This window comes from Grampus griseus (genome assembly GCF_964374135.1).
Source record: "Grampus griseus genome assembly, chromosome: 3".
NCBI classification, from domain to species: Eukaryota; Metazoa; Chordata; class Mammalia; order Artiodactyla; family Delphinidae; genus Grampus; species Grampus griseus.
Window position 1 is genome coordinate 63,161,298 of NC_139019.1, and position 21,100 is coordinate 63,182,397.

Here is a 21,100-nt window from a genome sequence, read left to right on the forward strand (position 1 = left end):
CCTTCTCCTATCAAACACATAACTTTATCTAACTAGCTTAGCTTAAGCACTTAATCTTAATATGACACTTTTGAGCAACACTGAAAGTAAACTACATCCAAAATACAACCTGCTGTCTGTATGTCACATTTTGAATGCATGTTATATAAGTCAAGGTGGTGCTGTGGTAGAATCATCTACCTTGCTTATCTGTGCCCTTTTTCATTTCCGTATGTACTACTGGAAGTAGGATTCAGTCCATTTTGCAGTTCTAAACTCCATGGAAAAATTATCAAGGCCAAACCACCAAGTGGTTCTTATCTGGGCAGCACCATCCTCCCTCTGTGGCCTTGTGGGTTGTTGCTTATAAAGGTGGAGACTGTTTTCACAAAGACTAGTGAGTGCTACTGATATCTAACTGGCTTAGCTTAGGCGCTAAATCTTAATGTTATCAAGCATACTAAATACCAGCTCAGGACTCCCTCAAGAGAAAGAACTGCTTCACCCAAAATTCCAACAGCACTGCCCCGGGGACCCACTAGTTAAAGGTCGTTCCTCCCAAAAGCCACAACTCACTTGATTAGTTATAGCTTTTTCTTTAACTCTTCTAATACAAGCCTTATAGAATAGATACTTTTTTTTGATCAGGAGCTCCCTCCCTACTTTCTCTTAGTACCTCAAGCATTTTTATTACTCTCAGAGTCTTAGAAAGATCGGGAAGGGGGAATGGAAGGACAGTGCTGAGTGGAGGAGAAGAGGGGCATCTCTCTAAAATCTGGGAATTCGGTCAGGTCAGACTCACAATGAAGGGGAAATGGGATAAGTATCAGCCTCTTCCAGCGCTCTGTGCCCTGCTTTCTTTCTGCCATGTCACAGCAGGAAAATGAAGTCAGAGACTCAGCTCTGCTGCACCTCTAGCTTCCAAGAAAATACAATCCCATGACAACCCTCATCCCTCTCCTCCCCCCATCATAAGGAAATAATTTACTGCTTCATGCTTTTCAAAGCCTGCATCCAGAAGCCACTGCTGGGTATAACAATTTGCATAGAGCGCCTCATTGGTTAACCAGCTCAATCTAAATGGCCTAATACCCCTTACTCAGCAACCTGCAACTTTCACAAACTACACGGCTTGGTAAGAAATAAAAAAGCACATTCTAAAAAACTGCTTTCTGCTAAAGCCCATGATCCACAGATGAAGCAGAACTTCCTGGAAAAAAGAAATTCAAACAACTGCTTGGGAGTTTAAGAGAAGAGAGAGGACAAAAGGTTTAAACTGATTTGACTGCAGCAAAATACAGTGGAAAAAAACCAATGTGAGATTTCAACCATAAGATTATGTTTAAAATCTGCAGCCATGAGCTCTCTGTTGAACTGCAGATGTCTTCAGAAAAAGCCCAACACTCATCCATTCTCCCTCTTGTCATTTACCAAATGTCCACTGTGTACAGGCCACGGGGGCACACCAAAGGCCAGGGTAGCAGGCCAGGGTGGCAGTCCCTGCTGCACGCTGATTAGCTGTGTGAATCTGGAAGAGGGCCTGAGCTCTGCAGGCCTGTCTCTTCAATAACATGAGAGCGTGGACATGCCACTCCCTTAAGGATTCATCTAGCTCCAGAAGATGACGGTGTAACTAACCAGGTTCTCACAGTCCATAAGGTACCTGAGAATGGTAACCCACCAAAGGAGTGACAGGCTTCACTCACATCAGAAACCTCATGGTCAGCAGTGAGACTTTCTCTGGCTTGCTGTCAACCAAAAACTTCCCATGATGGTTCTAATTTCAAACTGCCCGACCATTATCCTTAAAAACTGTTTGGGAGTGCTAGAAGTTCCAATAATTTGGCTTCCGACTGAAACTTCTCATACCCAGAGGTACAATTCCCCTCTGTCAGCATGTCCCAATTTTCAGTTTAAGGTTTGGGTAGACAGTGAGGATTTTCGTAACCAGGAGAGCTGCGTCAACCCAACTGTGGTCCTCTATTCCCCAGGAGCCAGAGCCCATTCCCACCTTCAATGCTGCCTCTTCTATACAAAACCACTGCAACTCTCTCCAAGTTCCGGGACAGCAAGTCATTTCAGCCTGGGGAGGCTGGCAGGAAGAGGAACTCAACCAGAGCTCCCTAAAATGAAGTAGAGCTGTTTCCAAAGATAGGAAGAGTTCCTATCTCTGAAGTTGTTCACTTACTATAGTACAAGAAATCTGAGCACAACTGGTGGGAGGAGCAGAAGACCCTTCCAGCCACTTCCAGTACCAACTTTCTGGGAGTTGGTCCAAAGAGAAGCAGCGGGCCCAGCTCCTCCCTCACGCAGCTAACAGGCATACGAATTGGTCGGCCTTTCTGAAGGTTTGCAACGTCCAGGGCTTCTGACATATGCATTTTATAGCTGGTTCTGCTATACTTGCTCTGAAAATACAAATTTGTTCCAACAGGATTGATATGGAAGGAGTTTAGAGCATCTCACCCCAGGATATGCCATTTTGGCATATTGATTATTTTGAGTTAAGGCACCTGAGAAACAGCAGGTGCAAGAAGGGCACTCTGACCTTCATGTTTCTTCCTGAAAGTAGAAGATGACATTCCCACGTGAGAGGTGCCCTCCCTGTACCAGAAGGAAGACATTCTTAACAAGGACAAGAAGTTGAGATGGAGAGAATTCTACACAAAGAGACCTTATTAAAATAATTTTTATCTTCCTTTCACCTCCCCACATAATTTAGTCATTTTTCCACAACTGCCTCTCTTTGTTCAATCTAATATAAAAGTAGGTTTCACTATTTCTTGGTTCTTCATTTCCTTATGAGGGCTCCCAGGTCAAATAAAACTTGTGTTAAATGAATGTGTATGTTTTTCTCCTGTTAATCTTCGTCAGTTTAATTTTCAGATCCAGCCAGAGACCCTAAAAGGGTCAAGAAAAACTTTTTCCTCCCCTACCATGTTAGGGGACAATAAGGGCAAAACAGGACGAGCAGTTTTGTCTGTGAGAAACATATACTGAAGGCAGAACACTGTGCCCAGCTGAACTGAGCTACATAGAACATATGAAACACACACTCCTCCACTCCACCTGCATTATGAGTCACTCAAAAGCACATCTGGTGTTAACAACTTTCCATCCAATTTCAGATAACCCTCCATCCACCACTTCACAACAACTCACAGCTGCAACTTTTCTGACACCTGCTTCCACAAGCAAATTTCAGGTCTTTTTCAAGGTCAAGTGCCAAATTTTCGTAGTATTACATATCTCTTAACCATTTAACATTTGTAGAACTGTAATATCATTTTTACCAGGTTCCCTTGTGTGTGTGTGTGTGTGTGTGCGCGCGTCACTGACAAAACTTTCAATGCTGTGCTCCAACCCCATTTTCCCCACAAGGCCTGTGGTTTTTGCTGTTCCATTCTGCATAGTGTGATTTTTAGGAATGCATATTCATGTTGTGTTACAGAAGGACTATTTCCAGAGCTCTAACCTAAAGGGGCATGGGACTAAAGAAAGATTACATAAGAGTTACTTAAGTTTTTTGGGTTTTTTTAATGTACTAAACATTTAATAAAGGGTAAATAGTGAAATAAATGTCCACGTGATCAATTAAATGTGATACTGCCATTAAAATGTTCTCATTCTTACGATATGTGGAAATGTCCATAATGTTGTGAGAAAGTAGCTAGGATATAAAACAGTACATAAAGCATGATCTAATATTCATTCATTTATTTATTTATTCATTCATTCTGCATGGCTTGTGGGATTTTTAGTTCCCTGACCAAGGACTGAACCCAGGCCATCAGCAGTGAGAGTGCGGAGTCCTAACCACTGGACTGCCAGAGAATTCCAAGTCTAACAAGGGTTTGTTCTCTCTAGGATTATAAATTATATTCATTTTCTTCTTTATACTTTTCTGCATTTCCCAAATTTTCTATGATAACTATATATTATTTTTATAAAGCAGAAAGTACTGTTTGTTACTTGTCATTTGCTAAAAAGAGTCTAGTAAACTGACCCACTCTTATCCTTTCTTCAAGATGCTATAATACATACTATAATCTTTACAAAATTTTAAGGAATAAAAAGGTAATAAAGAAGATAGAATACTGAAAAACATTTAATTAATGCCCATCCTACCCCTCCTCCCCAAAAAAGGTAAGAAAGAACAAAGAACAGACGAGGAAATGGAAATGACCAACAATATATAGCCTGAAGTTCAAGCATGAATAATTACATTAAATGTAAATGATCTAAACATCCAATTAAAAGGCAGAGACTGTCAGAAGGGATCAAAAAGCAAGTCCCAACTACATGTTGTTTATAAGAGCATTTTTAAATCTAAGACACAGATGAGTTGAAAGTTAAAAGGGTAGTATGGCCATCAGACAAAGACATGAAGACAAAGAGCATTACCAGAGATAAAAAGGATCATTTTATAAAAGGATCAATTCATTAAGGAGACATAAGAATCCCAAATGTGTGTATACATAATAGAGCTTCAAAATATACTAAACAGGGGCTTCCCTGGTGGCACAGTGGTTGAGAGTCCGCCTGCCAATGCAGGGGACACGGGTTCATGCCCCGGTCCGGGAGGATCCCACATGCCGCGGAGCGGCTGGGCCCGTGAGCCATGGCCGCTAGGCCTGCGCGTCTGGAGCCTGTGCTCTGCAACCAGAGAGGCCACAGCGGTGAGAGTCCCGTGTACCGCAAAAAAAAAAAATTCTACTTGAAAATATACTAAACAAAAACTGACATAACTAGTGGCAGAAAGAGACAAAAACACAATCATATTTGAAAAATTTAACACCCTTCTCCCAGTAATTGACAGAATTAGACCCCTCTATCAGTAAAGATAGAGAAGATTTGCACAACACTAGCAACCAACTTGAACGCTATACCCAACCTGCTGGTAGTATGGAAAACTGAGCAGGCAGCAAAGAGACTAGGAGAGGAAAAACAGGTTACACGATACGCATTTCCATCTTCCTACCTTTAAGTTAACCCCCTCAACACTCTGGTCTTACTTGTAAGGCTGTCATTTGGTCAAGCCATGATGGGCACAGTAACTACCCAATAACTGTAGAAAACATGTTCTTTTCAAGAGCACATGGAACATTCATCAAAATGTATCATTTTCTGAGCCATCAAAAAGAAATACATATATACAGAATATGTTCTCTTATCACCACAAGCATAAACTAGAAATTAATAGCAAAAATACGCCTGGAAAATCCTCAAATACTTGGAAAATAACAACACACTTCTAAATAACCAACAGGTCAAAGAAGAAATCACAAGGGAAATTAGAAAAAATTTTGAATTGAATGATAATGAAAACAAAGCATATCAAAATGTGTGGGATGTAAAATGATTTTAAATATTCCCTTGAGAGGAAAGAAAATATTTAAAATAAGGGTTTACGGGGCTTCCCTGGTGGCACAGTGGTTGAGAGTCCGCCTGCCGGTGCAGGGTACGCGGGTTCGTGCCCCGGTCTGGAAGGATCCCACGTGCCGCGGAGCGACTGGGCCCGTGAGCCGTGGCCGCTGGGCCTGCGCGTACGTAGCCTGTGCTCCACGGCGGGAGGGGACGCAGCAATGAGAGGCCCGCATGCCGCGAAAAAATAAAAATAAAAAAATAAGGGTTTACGTTTCTACCTTTAAAAAAATCCATAAAATAATTTAAAATAAATAATAATAGATTAAGTAAACAAAAAAGAGGAAAAAGAGCAGAAATCAATGAAATAGAGAATAACTAACAATAAAAAACTTGTTTCTTTCACAAGATTAATCAGATTGATAAACTCCTAGAGTCATTAAAAAAAGAATAAAGAACACAAATTACTAATATCAGGAATGACTGAAGAGACGTATTAAGCACATTTTTTTTTTTAGAATATAAGTTATCTCGATACAGACCACTAACAGATTCCTACAAAAGACTTGCATTTAGAAAATCCACTACGTTAACCCCAATGGTGTTGAAAAATCAGGCAGGGGATGACATGATTAGGACTATACTTTGGTAGAAGGATCAACCTGCTGGTAGTATGGAAAAAGGAGCAGGCAGCGAAGAGACTAGGAGAGGAAAACCAGTTTGCACGATAACGTATTTCCATCTTCCTCCCTTTAAGTCAACCCCCTCAACACTCTGGCCTTACTTGTGAGGCTGTCATTTAGTCAAGCCACGATGGGCAGGAAGCACAGCACTCACTAGCGTTATTACACTAGTTCCTCCTAGCTTGTGCTCCACAGGGATAGTTCTCTCATTCAGCCTACATTCCCACCTTCTTCTATGGGTCTTCCAGTACTGAAGAATCTGGAAAATGTAACCACATTTCTCAGACTCCTTTGCTCTTGGGGACCTGACAATTAGCAACACTCACAATATTTGGAAGGTGAAAACAAGGTGGGGGCCATCCTCCTGCTGCAGTGTCTGCTTCCCAGCAAGGTCCTAGGACAATGGCCAGACTTGGGGCTCCCATGTTAAGCCACCAGCTGCGTGGGTGTCAAGAGGCGGGGGGCAGCAGCCTGGGCTTTCAGACTTCTGGATTACTGCTGGAGTGGTGTGCCCTTAAATCCAAGAGTTCAAAGGCGGCCCCCTGACTCTTGCTCCTCTAGCTCTTTCATTTCTTCAACAGTTAATTCCCTACATTAAATTGTTCGGCTTAAAATACCCAGAGAGGTCTCAGTTTCCTGCATTGAACCCTGACACACCTGCATCACCAACTTACAGATAACAAAGAGTCTTAATATTGTCTTGTTTTCATCCCTTCCAACAATCATATAAGGGAGGCAAGACACAAATTTCCCCCGTTTGATGAACAAAGAAACCAAGGCTCAGAAAACTTAAAAACTGGGAACGGTAGTGAGCTCCCCAACACTGGAGAGGCTCAAACACACCAGAGGTACACTTAGGAGGGGCAATTTTACAAGACGTCTAAGCTTCAGATGGGAAATTAAAAGGGATGCCTTTTAAAGCCTCTTCCAAAAGTTTCTGATTCCACGATCTGCCTCATCAATCACCACACAAATAGCCAAACCTGGGCTAAGGATCATAGCATTAGGCGACTCAGCCCTCCGTTAACTTACTGAGATACAATGCAAGAAACAAAACACTGGAAAATAAATCCCGTAAAGACCTCATGAGCTTTGTTTCAAAGAGCAACTGGCTAGTTTATAAAAAACGATATTTAAACAAACATTAGCCTGATTTTCCATCTCTCCTAGTTATCTCTGCCTAAATAAGATTTAAGCGGTTGTGTGTATGTGTTTTTCCTACTTTTGTTTAGACTAGACAGTTTTCATGAGGGGGAAAATGCTGTCTAATCACTATATTTTGTAACCTTACTTCAAACCGAAATTGTTTCAAAATTTATTCTGTGATAAGAACCCACCCTAAGTTTTTCCATAACAGCTGCTTTCCTTAAACATCAGCTCAACTTTAATCTCACAAGGCAAACTACAGAAGAAAAGCCAAAAGTAAAGTCCTATTTCCTTCAAAATTCAAACAGATGTTTTAATGTAATCAAACAAATCCATTGTTTGAATTTCCTACCCACACACACTACACTGACTCCCAGATTATGTTCTAAAATCTTCTAAAATATCATTAATACACAAGCTAGAAAATAAGAGGATGCCCCCCCCCCGGAAATGTTTAAAATTCATTTTAACAAGGGTTGCAAAGGTTCACTTTGGACTACTTGAAAAACCTGATCGTTAGGGACAATCAAGGTGGTCTAGATGAGTAACTTGATCCATTGGATGCTTGCTCTCAGCATCCCATCGCAATCGCAAATTCAACTAACAACAGCAGTATGTAATGACAATTCACTAACAATGCCGGTTGGCTCAGGACGCTGAAAGTACACAAGATCTTTATCTATAATTACCATTATAATTAAAGATACAGAAAGCACTTTAGTCAAAGGGTAAAATGGAATTTGTGTCCAATGGCTAGTTCTGCAGACATACCATGTTACACTAGGACTTCCTTTTTAATGTTAAATTATCATAGGTGAACAGGCCACATACTGCTCTCCTGCTCTGAATACAAGTAGACAATGCCATCGTTATTGCTCTGTCCTTTCTAAAGGCTTCTAAAAGGCTATTTACATTAAAACACCTGGGAAACTGAAAAGTAAGCTTCTGAGTCTCACAGTTAACTCACTCCCAGATATTCAATATCTCTGGGAAATTGACAGGCGATATTCATAGAGAAAACGGGGGTGGGAAGCAAGCAGTGGGCAAGGGGGTGTTACCTTTTATCTCATTAGCAGAGAGATGAATCAGAGGCTGCCCTCTACTCCCTACAGATGGGCCCTCCCAATAAAGCAATCCCACTCAGACCTGCCGCAGCCCAAAGCTATTTTGCCAGCCTGCCCAGGTCAGCTCTAAAGCCACCCAAGAAAACAAATCTGAATGAGCAACCTTCATGCTGACTCTCCACCTACAACGGCAAGGTCAGTGACAAACTTCTTTCCAACAACGTGAACTTGGCTAACTACACAGACGCATCTCCAAACCACTCTTTCTGTATCAGCAACAGTTCACTGTCAGCCGAATCACCACCACCTTTGTCAGTATGGTAGAGCAATGATGTGGCCATTTTACTGCAACTTGCCCGCATTTTATAAAACGCATAGAAAAATAAAACTGCCAATACTAGAGATAAGCACAGGACTCAAATTTAATGCAACTGAAACAAAGAAGGGCACCTTTATAGAGCAAGAAAACAGAGACAGAAAACACCATCTAGACAGATGGTATCCACATAAGTGACTGTAAAAAGACCAAAGTTAAAGATGATGTTGAAAATGGTTATTGTCGATGGTATCTAAAGGAGGTGTAGCTGGGATTTTCTTCATTATTTTTAGTCTTTTGGGAATTGAAACACGCACACACACTCGTATTAACACGTAAGCCTATTAACTGACTTTCACATATTTACGTTTACTTAATACCTCTGGAAAAACTGCCATGTTTGAAGGCAGAGGACTGCACTACTTTCTGGGTATAAATAAGCCCAGAAAACATGGCTGCAAATGAGTGGCTGGTGCACTTGAAAAACTCCTGTAATTCAGCAGAGTTGAATCAAACATAGCACCTACAACATAATCCCAACTCCACAAAGTAAAATCATATATATTAAATGTGAGTGACTGTTATAAAATATCAAAATACGGTTCTCTCTGGGTGATATGTATTTCACAAATGCCCCAAACTCTTCAAAAAAGCATCAGTCATGCAAAGAATGAACTTTTGTGCCTAGATCCCTTCCAAGGGTGGAAGCAACACGTGATATAATGAGGACCTAACATTTCCAATCACTATAAACAAAGAGCTGTAGGGAAAAAGTTTTGTAACCAAAAGCACACAACAGGGGGTTCAGCTAGGTCACACAGTACATGCTCTGTCTAGGAGAGAGGAAATGCACCCACACAGTAACCAGGAAACAACTCCAGTGCATCAGATGACCACATACTAGGTGGTGTGGACAGGTTTTGTGTGCAAGTTCTGAGAACTCTTAAAGCAAGAGGAAGGTCACTTCTTAGGAAAATGCTTCCTGAGCTTGGCCTTAAAAGCAGAGATTTGGGTTTTATAGAGAAGGAAGGACATCTCAGGGAAATTAGTACTTTTATGTGGTATGTAATTTACTTTTTAAAGAAGTCTTCATGGATTGTGTTTTTGTGTGTGTGTGTGTGTGTGTGTGTGTGTGTGTGTGTGTGTGTTTTAAGCTACAGTCTAGAGGTGATCAGATGCCCTGATGAGGAAGACCCATTCCAGCTAACACTTAACAAAAGCCAACCTCTAAATGCCTCCTGCGTGGGCTTCAGTTACTTCTAACACCAATGACCCCAGGCTTTGTTAACCAGCGTAATGATGAGACATGGTGAAAACTGCAAGAACTCTCGACATACAGCAACTCTGCTCAAACCCCTGCACGAAGGACTTGACCAAACTTTAACAGGCTTCTAGTAGCCTGAGGCTGCATCCCTGGGATGACCTAGCTGCCTTTTGCCTTTTTGAGTTCTTGTCTGGAAAAGTTCAGGGCTGTAAAAAGAAATTTACTGTTTGTTCTAGCCAGCACCTAAGATAGGCCCTAACCTCCCTTTTTTTTTTTTTTTTTAATTTATTTTTGGCTGCGTTGGGTCTTCATTGCTGTGTGCAGGCTTTCTCTAGTTGCGGTGCGCGGGCTTCTCATTGCGGTGGCTTCTCTTGTTGCGGAGCACGGACTCTAGGCGTGCGGGCTTCAGTAGTTGTGGCTTGCGGGCTCTAGAGTGCAGGCTCAGTAGTTGTGGCTCGCGGGCTCTAGAGAGCAGGCTCGGTAGTTGTGGCGCACGGGCCTGGTTGCTCCGCGGCATGTGGGATTTTCCCAGACCAGGCTCAAACCCGTGTCCCCTGCATTGGCAGGCAGATTCTTAACCACTGCACCACTAGGGAAGTCCCTAACCTCCCTTTCTTAAGAGCATTTACTAAATAGGGCTAATAATTGTGAATCCTTCCTCTGCCCATGAGGAGAAGGACAGATAGGACACATTTCCTACAAGTCTGGAGTGTCTTTCTCAAGGACTTAAATGCCATTCCTTTGAAATGTAATCAATCGGGAAGGATAGGGTCTATCTCCTAGTCTCGGTGGAAGGACAGAATCTAACCTGCCAGCTATCAGACCCAGCTGGCCTCATCACCCATACTGCAAACAAACTCTGGAACGTCTCACTTCCCTAACTCTATTGGGCCTCCACTCACTCCTCCCTATTCCCTCATCGTCCCTTGAAAACTCCCAGTGATCTGTGCTAATCAGGATGGAGCTCAGGTCTTTCTGTCAGTAAGTGGTTACTGAACAAAATCTGTTTTCATTGCTTTAACTAACGTCCAGCTTTATTTATCTTTGACAGTGGACAGCCCCTGGTGGCATTCTGTGGCTTTGTCAATCAATTAATATAAAAGACGTTAGAAATTTGCTTTCGTTGGGGAAAATCTCAGGGATCAAGTAATACAATCTGGCTGGAAACACCCTGGCGTAGGCATTCCCACCCTTATATGAGCCGGCTACAAGGACAAGGAGTGTTCTGCCTGAGAGTGGTACCGTGGGCTTGATCCATCCATGAGGTCCTGCGCTTCAGCAGTCTTGGTCAAGTTCTTCCTTCTAGAAGGTTGTCACATCTGCCTCAGGGGAACATGCAAGTTCCGTGTCAGTGCACCAAGAAGGGCAAAGAGCTGGAACTTCGTGAAGCCGCAGATCAGGCTGTGTAACTGTGTTGTGCCTGCCTGCCAATAAATGCCCGCACAAGTGACAGAATTTGGTCTGAGACTTGCTGTCTTTATAACCTGGACCAGACTGTGAGGAAGAAGCTAAACCCCACCCACTGGTAACTCCTGGCAACCACCAATATCTACCAAGACAGCCTCACAGCTATGCATTCAAAGCTGCCTTAGGGCCATTATAAGCAACAACAATGGGCAACAGTTCCTCATGATTTATTCATACTGTATTTAGAATAATAAGGAATAACAGTTTCCCAGTTAGGAGCTCCAACTTGAGTCAGGTGGACCAGTGTTGAAGGCCTGGCTCCACCACCATGTAAATATCAGTCAAGTTAATTTATCTCTCTGCACTTCAGTTGCCTCACCTGCAAAAGGAGGCCAATTAGAACATTCCCCGACCCCGTAGGGTTGCTGTGGAGAATGAGTGATATAACGTAGGTAAAAACAGCACACTTGTGAGCATGAAATAAGCTTCAGCTATTGTTACTATTATCATTAATGCTTATACTTGCCTGGAGTAAACCCTGCCAAGCCTTACTCTCAAATTGCCTTGACGGGGTGTCTAGATCTTCCAATTACACATCTCATTTCACCTCTGACAGGGTGTCCTGTCACTTTCTGTAATGAGCTTCCCCCACACTTCCAATCCCCAGCTAGCCCTTAAGTTCCAGGAGAGCAAGGATGCGCTTTGTTAATCACCCAATGCCCAGGGGCCTTACCACAGTGCTGGGTACCCAGAAGGTGTCGACTGACCACTGTCCTGTGACCTCTGCTTCCATTAGCATCGATCAGCCAACAGCCTAAGCAAAAGCTAAGTATATCAGGGTCAATGCAAAGATAAAATGACCCGGAGACTGTCCAGGTAGAGGTGGATAATGGTCACTAAGACTTTGGGGGTTCCTTACTCTGTGCCAAACCCTATACTAGAGACATTATCCCATGTAATACTCATAATAACCCTAGGAGGTATTATCACACCCATTCAACCTCGGAGGAAAACTGAGGTTAATTGAGGGTAAGTGACATGCACAGTCACACCACCTCTCCGTGTCCAGATTTCCCAATTCAAACCCAGACCTGAGTCCAAAGCCCAGGCTCTTTTCTGGGTTACACATTGTTTCTGACAATATCAGTTAAAGTCCCCCAAATTTCTATCTCCAACCTCAAACTTCTCCCAACTTAAAAATCCAACCGACGACTTACCATCTCCATTTAATTTATAATAGGCATCTCAAATGTAACAGAGCCAGAAGAAAACTATGGGTTTTCCTTGCCAAATGTCTTCCTCCCTTCAAGCCTCCTACCGCACCTCAGTGAGGCACTATCACCTATGCAGTTGCTTGGGTCATAAACCGAATCTCTCTCATTCCCACACCCCACTTCTAACCCATGTAAAAGTCCAGCTCTACCTCTACAATATGCCCAGAAGCCAATGACGCCCCACCGTAAGCACCACGACGCCCTAAATTAAGGTACCACACTCTCCCCTCCTTGGCCTAGGGCAACAGCAGGTTGCCAGGATTCAAGCTTCATCAAGAATTCGGGCTCACGGCGGAAGCCCAGACCACTGCTCACACGCAGGAGGAGGCAGCTTAAAAGTATTCACCGGGGAGCTTCCCTGGTGGCGCAGTGGTTGAGAGTCCGCCTGCTGATGCAGGGGATATGGGTTTGTGCCCCGGTCCGGGAAGATCCCACATGCTGCGGAGCGGCTGGGCCCGTGAGCCATGGCCGCTGAGCCTGCGCATCCGGAGCCTGTGCTCCGCAATGGGAGAGGCCACAGCAGTGAGAGGCCCACGTACCGCAAAAAAAAAAAAAAAAAAAGTATTCACCGGGTGGCCAGCTCTGACTGCTCTCCCTCCATGCCAGTCCCTGAGAGTCAAGTCTTCACAGCACCCAAGGTGACCACTTCTGTTCCTCCAACACCTTGGAAGACCCCCTACCCAGGCCCTGACGTGGGTGCCTCTCCTCCTTTATCAGTCGCAATTCCCAGGGCATCTTCTCAGACAGACTTCCCCAGCAACCCTACCCAAAGCCACTCTGCCACCAGGACCTGTGGCAGTACCAGCACTTGCTGGTACTGGTTTCGCTGCTTTCATGCTTATGAAATGCTGCCCCACCCCAGTCACTGAGGGCATAGATGACGTTTGCCTGGCTCACTGCCATATCTCCAGCTCTTGGCACACAGGAGGTACTGTGATATGATCAGAAATATTTATTCGGTCTTCCACCCCGGTGTGGGAGGCCCAGAAGACTTGGGATTGGCAGCTGGAGTGTGCGGGGGAGGGGAGGGGGAGGAGGGCGGACCCCTAACCTGTGGGATAGTAACTCCAGGTAGTGTCAGAATTGAATTGTTGTACAGCCAGTTACTATCTGGGGAGCTGGGGAACTGGCTGGTGCGGGGGTAAAAACAAAACAAAAAACCCGTACATTGATGTCATAAGTGATGTAGGTAAAAACAATGCACAGGTGCTCAAAATTTTTTTTCAAAGGATTCACAGACTTAGATATCTTCTGACAGTGCTGCACTTTTTTTAAATGCAAACTTAACAGCCCCATTCATACGAAATTATAGTGTCATCACCCCCTCCCTGTGTTGAGAGCCACCACAGTGAAGCCTCAAGCAGTCCCTAGAAAGCAGAAGTTAATTTTCCTGTGATGAACGGCCAGGATTTGGTTCTTTCCAAAGTCCTGAGAGGGGGATTTCAGAAACAAGTCACAAGGACTTCCCTGATGGCGCAGTGGTTAACAATCCACCTGCCAATGCAGGGGACATGGGTTCGAGCCCTGGTCCGAGAAGATACCACATGCCGCAGAGCAACTAAGCCCGTGCGCCACAACTACTGAGCCCGCGTGCTGCAACTACTGAAGCCTGTGCTTCACAACAAGAGAAGCCACTGCAATGAGAAGCCCGCGCACCTCAGTGAAGAGTAGGCCTCACTCACAAAACTAGAGAAAGCCCGTGTGCAGCAACGAAGACCCAACGCAGCCAAAAAATAAATAAATAATTTTTAAAAGTTCTCACTTTAAAACAAACAAAAAGAAACAAGTCATGAAACCCTGCCAAAATATCAACCATACCAATAATTCTTTTATAAGACCCACTTGAGTACTGGCAATAATTTTCAGAACCCTAAATCACCTGCTGGGAGCCACAGAAAACCTCAAGGGACTGGAGAACAGGTGCCCTGAAATATCTGTAACGTAATCACTATATAATGAAGTGTCACATCAAATTAGAACTATCTCAAAATAACAACAATGAACGACTTGCAAAGCTTTGTTGAGATTTGGAATATTCTGAAAACAGCCTTTTCCCAACCACTTTGGTCTCCAAAGCCCTGAGAAGGTATTAAATGTCCTCCTGTCGCCTTGCCTGACTCAGGGCAAGGCATTCCACCTCAAGTTAAAAACCTCAATTTCCTCATCTCTGCAAAGGCCAGCTTGAATGCATGCCAAGTACAGTATTAGACCTCAAAAACCAAGTGATAACTTCACACGGCCACTGCAAAGAGGACGGATTATCTACCAGTGTAATCGGCGGGTTAGAGAAACCCACAGCTTAACCCCTGCATCAGTTACGGGCTGGCCTCTGATTGTCGCAAGGCTGAATGTATTAAGAAGCAAAAAGCCCGGTATGCCCTCCGGAGTTAGACTCATTTGAGAAAACGCACCATTAAAAACTGTACAGAAATGCCGATAATCAACACGGCTAGGAAGGAGGGAGCGCGACGTGCGGAAGGCTTTACCTACTTCTTTTTTTTTCTAACTCTGCAGGAAGGAGTGAAATCAACATTAAAGGTTAAAAACTACTACTAATTCTGCCCTGCTGCACTACTAACCGGTAGAAGACGCCCATCCCAAGCGGACACAGGTGTTTTAAGATCTCATGAGTTAAACAGGCGAGAGTTACAAACAGGCTCGGGCAAGTTCAGCTGAAAGGAGGGATGGCTTCAGGCTCGCGCTCTACCCAGTCAGCCGCGTTTGGGTCGAGCCAGGGTTGGGTCGGGAGACTCAGGAAGCAGGGCTGAGTCTTCCCAGCGCCCAGACCTGAGCACAGCGGTTTGGAAAGCAGTCTTCCAGACTTTCTCGAAGAAAAAGAGCCAATGCTCCAGAGCCTGGCGAGATGTCAAGCGCAACTCGTCTGGGCCACATACGACCCGTTCAGGGCATGGAAAAGGAGTGGCTGCCCAAACCCACGTCTTCTCCTGGGTTCATCGGGTTGGCAGAGCCAGGTGGCCTATGGAGCTGAGCACCACACACTTGTGTTCTGGGGAGGAGGCGACACGCTCCTGAAACAGTCGGGATCCTCCGCCCGAACCCTGCCCGCCCCGCCCTAAGCGAAGTTCCTAAGGCCGAACGGGAAGACCTCGGGGTAGCCTCTAGGGCTTCCCCGTGTCCCTCTGGCCCGCCTGCCGCGGCACACGGTTTTCCCCGAAGGCCGAGCGCCGCGCTCCGGCCCGGAGCACTCACCCAGGCGGCGCAGGGTCACCCACCCCACTTTCGGCGGCGGAGCTGGGACGTGCACCCAGAGAAGCCCGCGTTGCCTCGGTTCCTGGCCCGGTCTCCCGACCTGTCTCTCCCCGCTCACCTGGCCCGCACAGCACTGCGCTGACATCGTGGCGGCCGACCACCACCAGCGCGCTTGCCGGCTCCCAGCTTCCCTCTGGCCCTCCTGGCTCCCTCCGGCCTCAAGCGACCCTCTGCGAACCCGCTCACGCCTCCACGCGGCGTAGCCCCAGCTGAACGCGATGCACTGAGGCCTTGGTAAAAAACAACTGCCGCCAAACCCCGCCCCGCCACCCCAGGCCCCGCCCCACTCGCTCGCTCCAGCCGCGGCGGCCGCCCGCAGCCCCGCCCCGTGCCCGCCCCTTCCCGGGCGCACCGCCTCCGAGCCCGCCAGCTCCCGGCTCTCGCTTCCGCTGGCGTCAGGCGGTGGGCGGTGGTCATCACTTCCCGGTGCAGTGCTGGACTGCGAAGGCTGTTCTCCAACGCGCCGGCCAGGTATTACCGGGCTCCTGCGACGGCCTGGCGGCGCTCGGTCCCCGACCCAGGAGGGCGCGGCGCCCCTAGTCCCCGGCTGTGGTGGAAGAGCTGATTGCTGACTCCAATATACCTTGGAGCCTTTAGTGAGCGATTCTGAGTGTCCTGCACTGCACAGGCGCAATAGGGGTGGCCGGGTGCTGGTCTGTGCTGCGCCTCGCGCCAAACTGGGTTATCCACGGGATCCCAGTTCCAGAAATCCCTTTATCTCCCTCATCTGCCAAGAAAATTTCTCAACTTTTGGGAAAGTTCCCTCGACCGAAGCTTCGAATCCCTGGGCTTGGCTGTTCTGCCCTGACGTTACCATGGCACTTGGGGGATCCTGGGAGAACCCTTTCTGTGCTTCCCTGGATATTGATCTATTTTCTCATCTCTCCTCCACCACCCGCGTAAGAGCGCATCCTGGCCCAGGGACTTGGTTTGCATCCCTACTTCCTCTCGCCCAGCTCCACTAAAAAAGGGTTCCCTATATTTGTTTGTTACATGCAGAAGGCAGAGAGGGTGCCCCTAGTTTATCTCCCTACCCAAATCTTCTCTCCTCGCGGCCACTTCCCCAAGAAGAGGAATTTCTGTTACTACAAACTTTGTGCCAAGGCCTTTTTACTCCTTAAAATAAGCATTACTGTGTATATTTTAGAAATGAGGCAACTGAAGCCCACACAGGTTAAATAACTTGCCCTAAGCTTAACAGCAAAGCTGAAGAAGCAATACTGGGACTGGAATCCACGTGTCTGATCCCCTCGGGCATGATACAAAGCTTGACCTTAAGCCTTTGGCAAAGTAGTGTCTTTGAGAGCAGTTTAGGAGGTGGAGACTAAGAGGAAAGTCGCATGGAAACCAATCCTTGGATTAGGAGCAGCACAAGATCTAGAATTGAGGCAGGCTGGGAACTGGGATCCTCTACAAGAGTGCTTGCACCTGGACAAACGTCTCCTTGAGCAATAGGATACAAAAAATTATAAGTGACTAAAAATAACTGCACACATGCACAGTTGAGGCAAAGCTGAGCAATAGGAAACAAAAAGACCAGGAACAAACTACAAGTTGTTGAGGTGCCAGGAGCTAAAGCATGGTACTGTGCATGATCCTGTCCACTGCACCACCAAAGAGGTGGACAGACCACGTAATGTATGCCTCCTGCCAAACCCACCCATCCATCCCTGTTGTTACCCCATTTAAGGACCCAAGCAGCTTCACTCCGAGAGCTGGTAAGGGTACCTGTTTCTTTCTTTCTTTCTTTCTTTTTTTTTTTTTGTGGTACTCGGGCCTCTCACTGTTGCGGCCTCTCCCGTTGTGGAGCACCGGCTCCGGACGCGCAGGCTCAGCGGCCATGGCTCACGGGCCCAGCTGCTCCGCGGCATGTGGGATCTTCCCGTACTGGGGCACGAAGCCGTGTCCCCTGCATCGGCAGGCGGACTCTCAACCATTGCGCCACCAGGGAAGCCCAGGGGTACCTGTTTCTTGCTTTTGCTACCTGATGCTGCAGCTCCAGCCCCAATAAAGCCTTGCCTGAAATTCTCCTCTGACCTCTTACCAACTTCTATTGATTAAAGAGTCCAAGGGCCCGGGTGAGTAACAGAAGCTCCTAGAATCTCAGCTGCCAGCGTTTAGAGGAAGAGAAATAATGGACCAGGCCCTATTCAGAACCATGGAAAGTAATGAGAATTGGCTCTAACTAAAATTTTTTAAATAACAGTATTAAAAAGAAAAACAAAAGAGCTTCCCTGGTGGCGCAGTGGTTGAGAGTCCGCCTACCGATGCAGGGGACACAGGTTCGTGCCCCGGTCTGGGAAGATCCCACATGCCACGGAGCGGCTGGGCCCGTGAGCCATGGCCGCTGGGCCTGCGCGTCCAGAGCCTGTGCTCCACAACGGGAGAGGCCACAACAGTGAGAGGCCCGCGTACCGCAAAAAAAAAAAAAAAGCATAAGCAGTATCAGACCAGTGCAGCCACCTGCTTTGTGGCAGCCTATGATTCATGAGAAGCCAAGGATCTCACCAAGACTGTCTAGTTAGGTTCACTGTTGGCTGGCGTGGTCACTCTGACCCCATTTCTTGCCCTGGGAGATTACTTGCGTGCCGGGAGATTCCTATACCCTGGGAAGAGCCAGGCAGCTTCTGGGGAGGGGGAAGATGTGAAATCTACCTACGTTTGAGCCTGCTGGGACTGCAAGGTCTCCTCACCTTTTAGGAGGAGCTCAGGAAGATGAGATCCCTCATCAGGCACCACTGGGTTACAGGCAGAGCTGGTAGTAGGATCCAGGCCTCCTGAATCCTAAACTCATTTTTTCCAAATGGATGCCAACGTGGGAGGATTCTGTGACAATATTACCATCAGCCTGGCAAAGAGAGAATATGACTTAATAACTGGAGGATTTGTAGACTGTGCCCAAGGTACCCAAAAAGCATAGTAGAAGCCTGAGCCTCTGGAGCCATAAAGTTGTAAATTTTAACTCCACCAAGAACTCGCTGGGTGACCTCTGAGCCTCAGTTTCATCATCTGCAAAACGGGGACTAATAGTGCATTAAACTCACCCCTACAGACCATGTGGTACAGGGCCTGGCCTTCATAAGCACTGACTAAATAGTAGCCCTGACTGGTATTAACAAACAAGTTAAAAAGACAATAACAAGTAATCTATGCAGGCTGATTCCTCCTCCCTGCTGGAAAATCTCAAACGAATATGACTATCATTGACCAAAAGAAAAACGTACAATGTAAAGTGAGTTGAGTTGTATTCAGAGAACTTACTGTGGATCATAGCCCAGGAGACAGCCTCTCAGATAACTCCAAATTGGGGAATTGCTCCAAAGAGATAAAGGAAGAGCCAGGATATATGTGAATTTTTTGGTGGAAAAAAAAAACATGTACTCAAACATAAAAGTATTACTGCTAATCACAAAGAACAGACATCTCAAGTTAATTATTTTAATACTTTTCTATGAATGGGAAGATACAAGAATCTGGGGTTCTTGAAATTTTTCCGTAGATGTGCTTCTTAACTATATAGGGGCCAGGATGTTTTTCCTTAGATACGCATCTTAACTATCTAGGGGCAAAATGCAGAATGCTTCCTGTTTTTCTCCATCCTGAAGTCCCCTCAGGGCGCGTTGTTGGTGGGTGACAGTGGCTAATGGCTTGATCCCTGTAGAAATGGAATGACTGGCAACATTTTTTTCTTTATGCTAGGTCTGAAGGTTTACTCCTTTCCTGGCTCTGAGGGCTTCACACTTACTATTTAAGGTCTGGTCCATAGCATCCTTTGCATCTGTGGTCAGTTAGAGAGAATAGAGGTAATGTCAGTAGACATAACATAAAACAGTGGCACCTTAATTTTATTTTAAGTACTCTGCAGGCCTTTTCAAGAAAGACAGTTGTATGCTGTTCCTAACAGGAAGGTAATTTTACAGTCCATCCCTTTTGATGTGGATTTTTCAGGAACAAGCAGTAATAGACCTGTTTCAATAGACTGTAGCTCTTGGCAGACCATGTGAAATATTCTCCCCACAAAAATGTTCTTAAATTAACTAAATTAACTCCTTTTATACGATTTAATTATACATGTATATTTATGACATATTATAAATAACCAGCTTATAATTTGCTTTTTTCCCCTCCTGAATTTAAAGATTTTTTTTGATTTTTCCTTTTTAGGAAGGAGAAGCCACTGTTGAGCTTAAAGACACCGCTCACTGAACTGAAAACAATAGTTATATACATATGTTATTAAAGAAGAAAAGTCATATGTTTGCTTTTTTCTAACTTTGAATTTAGAAAACTTCATTACAAATTTAATTTCCAGTTCAAGAAATGGCTTAAAAGCCAATAAAATTAATTATTCTAATTCCCTAAAATTTTCTCAACTTTGAAAAAAAAAACCTAGTGATGTGTTATTGGTATTTAAATATAAAAGAAGAAATTTCTCCAATCTTCACTCATAAAGCTCTAGGGATCTCAATCTAGTATTGAAAGTTTAATTAATTTCAGTTACAAGTAAACAACAAAGTATTCATTTAGAAACAAATAGCTATAAATTTGGGACCCAGGCAAAAAACAATCGGCGTGCTATAGTGCCCCCACCCCACTCCTTATGGTAATTGCATTCTCCTTTATTTCCATTAAATTAATATATGTACAATGTATTTTAAATGTCACAAATACTACAAAACATAAAATAAGAAGTAGCATCTCCCTTCTCCACATCCTTTCTTTCAGTCCCTTCCCCAGAGGCAACCACTTTCAATTACTTTAGCAGTTTTTCCTTATTACCTCCATATTTTTTTAACATTTTTTTTTATTATTATTATTTTTCATGCCACACGGCATGAGGGATCTTAGTTCCCCAACCAGGGGTCAAACCCATGCCCCCTGCAGTGGAAGCACGGAGTCTTAACCACTGGACTGCCAGGGAAGTCCCAACTCCATATTTTTAAATAATATTTTTTTTTTTTTTTTTTTTTTTTGCGGTACGTGGGCCTCTCACTGTTGTGGCCTCTCCCGTTGCAGAGCACAGGCTCCGGACGCACAGGCTCAGTGGCCATGGCTCACGGGCCCAGCCGCTCTGCGGCATGTGGGATCTTCCCAGACCGGGGCACAAACCTGTGTCCCCCGCATCGGCAGGTGGACTCTCAACCACTGCGCCACCAGGGAAGCCCTAAATAATATTTTTATGCGGTTATTTCCTGATCTGTTGACTATATTTATTGTGTATTATCTTTTATGTTCCATGTGGGCTGAAAGCTTAACCCACTGAGCACTTCTATCTGCTATCTTGCCAACCTAATTCTATCACTTTTCATAAAATAATGTGTAATTAATTTCAT

At 45.1% G+C, this 21,100-nt stretch overlaps 1 protein-coding gene across 1 annotated transcript in view; it reads right to left on the reverse strand.

Moving 5' to 3' along the window:
• Positions 1-15,960, reverse strand: part of SERINC5 (serine incorporator 5) — an 83,924-nt gene extending 67,964 nt beyond the window's left edge. Inside the window, exon 1 of the mRNA XM_082651568.1 lies at positions 15,826-15,960. Coding sequence (XP_082507694.1) covers positions 15,826-15,852 — 27 coding nt within the window. The 5' untranslated portion in view covers positions 15,853-15,960. The remainder of the gene's footprint in view (positions 1-15,825) is intronic.
• Between the last annotated feature and the right edge of the window lie 5,140 nt (positions 15,961-21,100).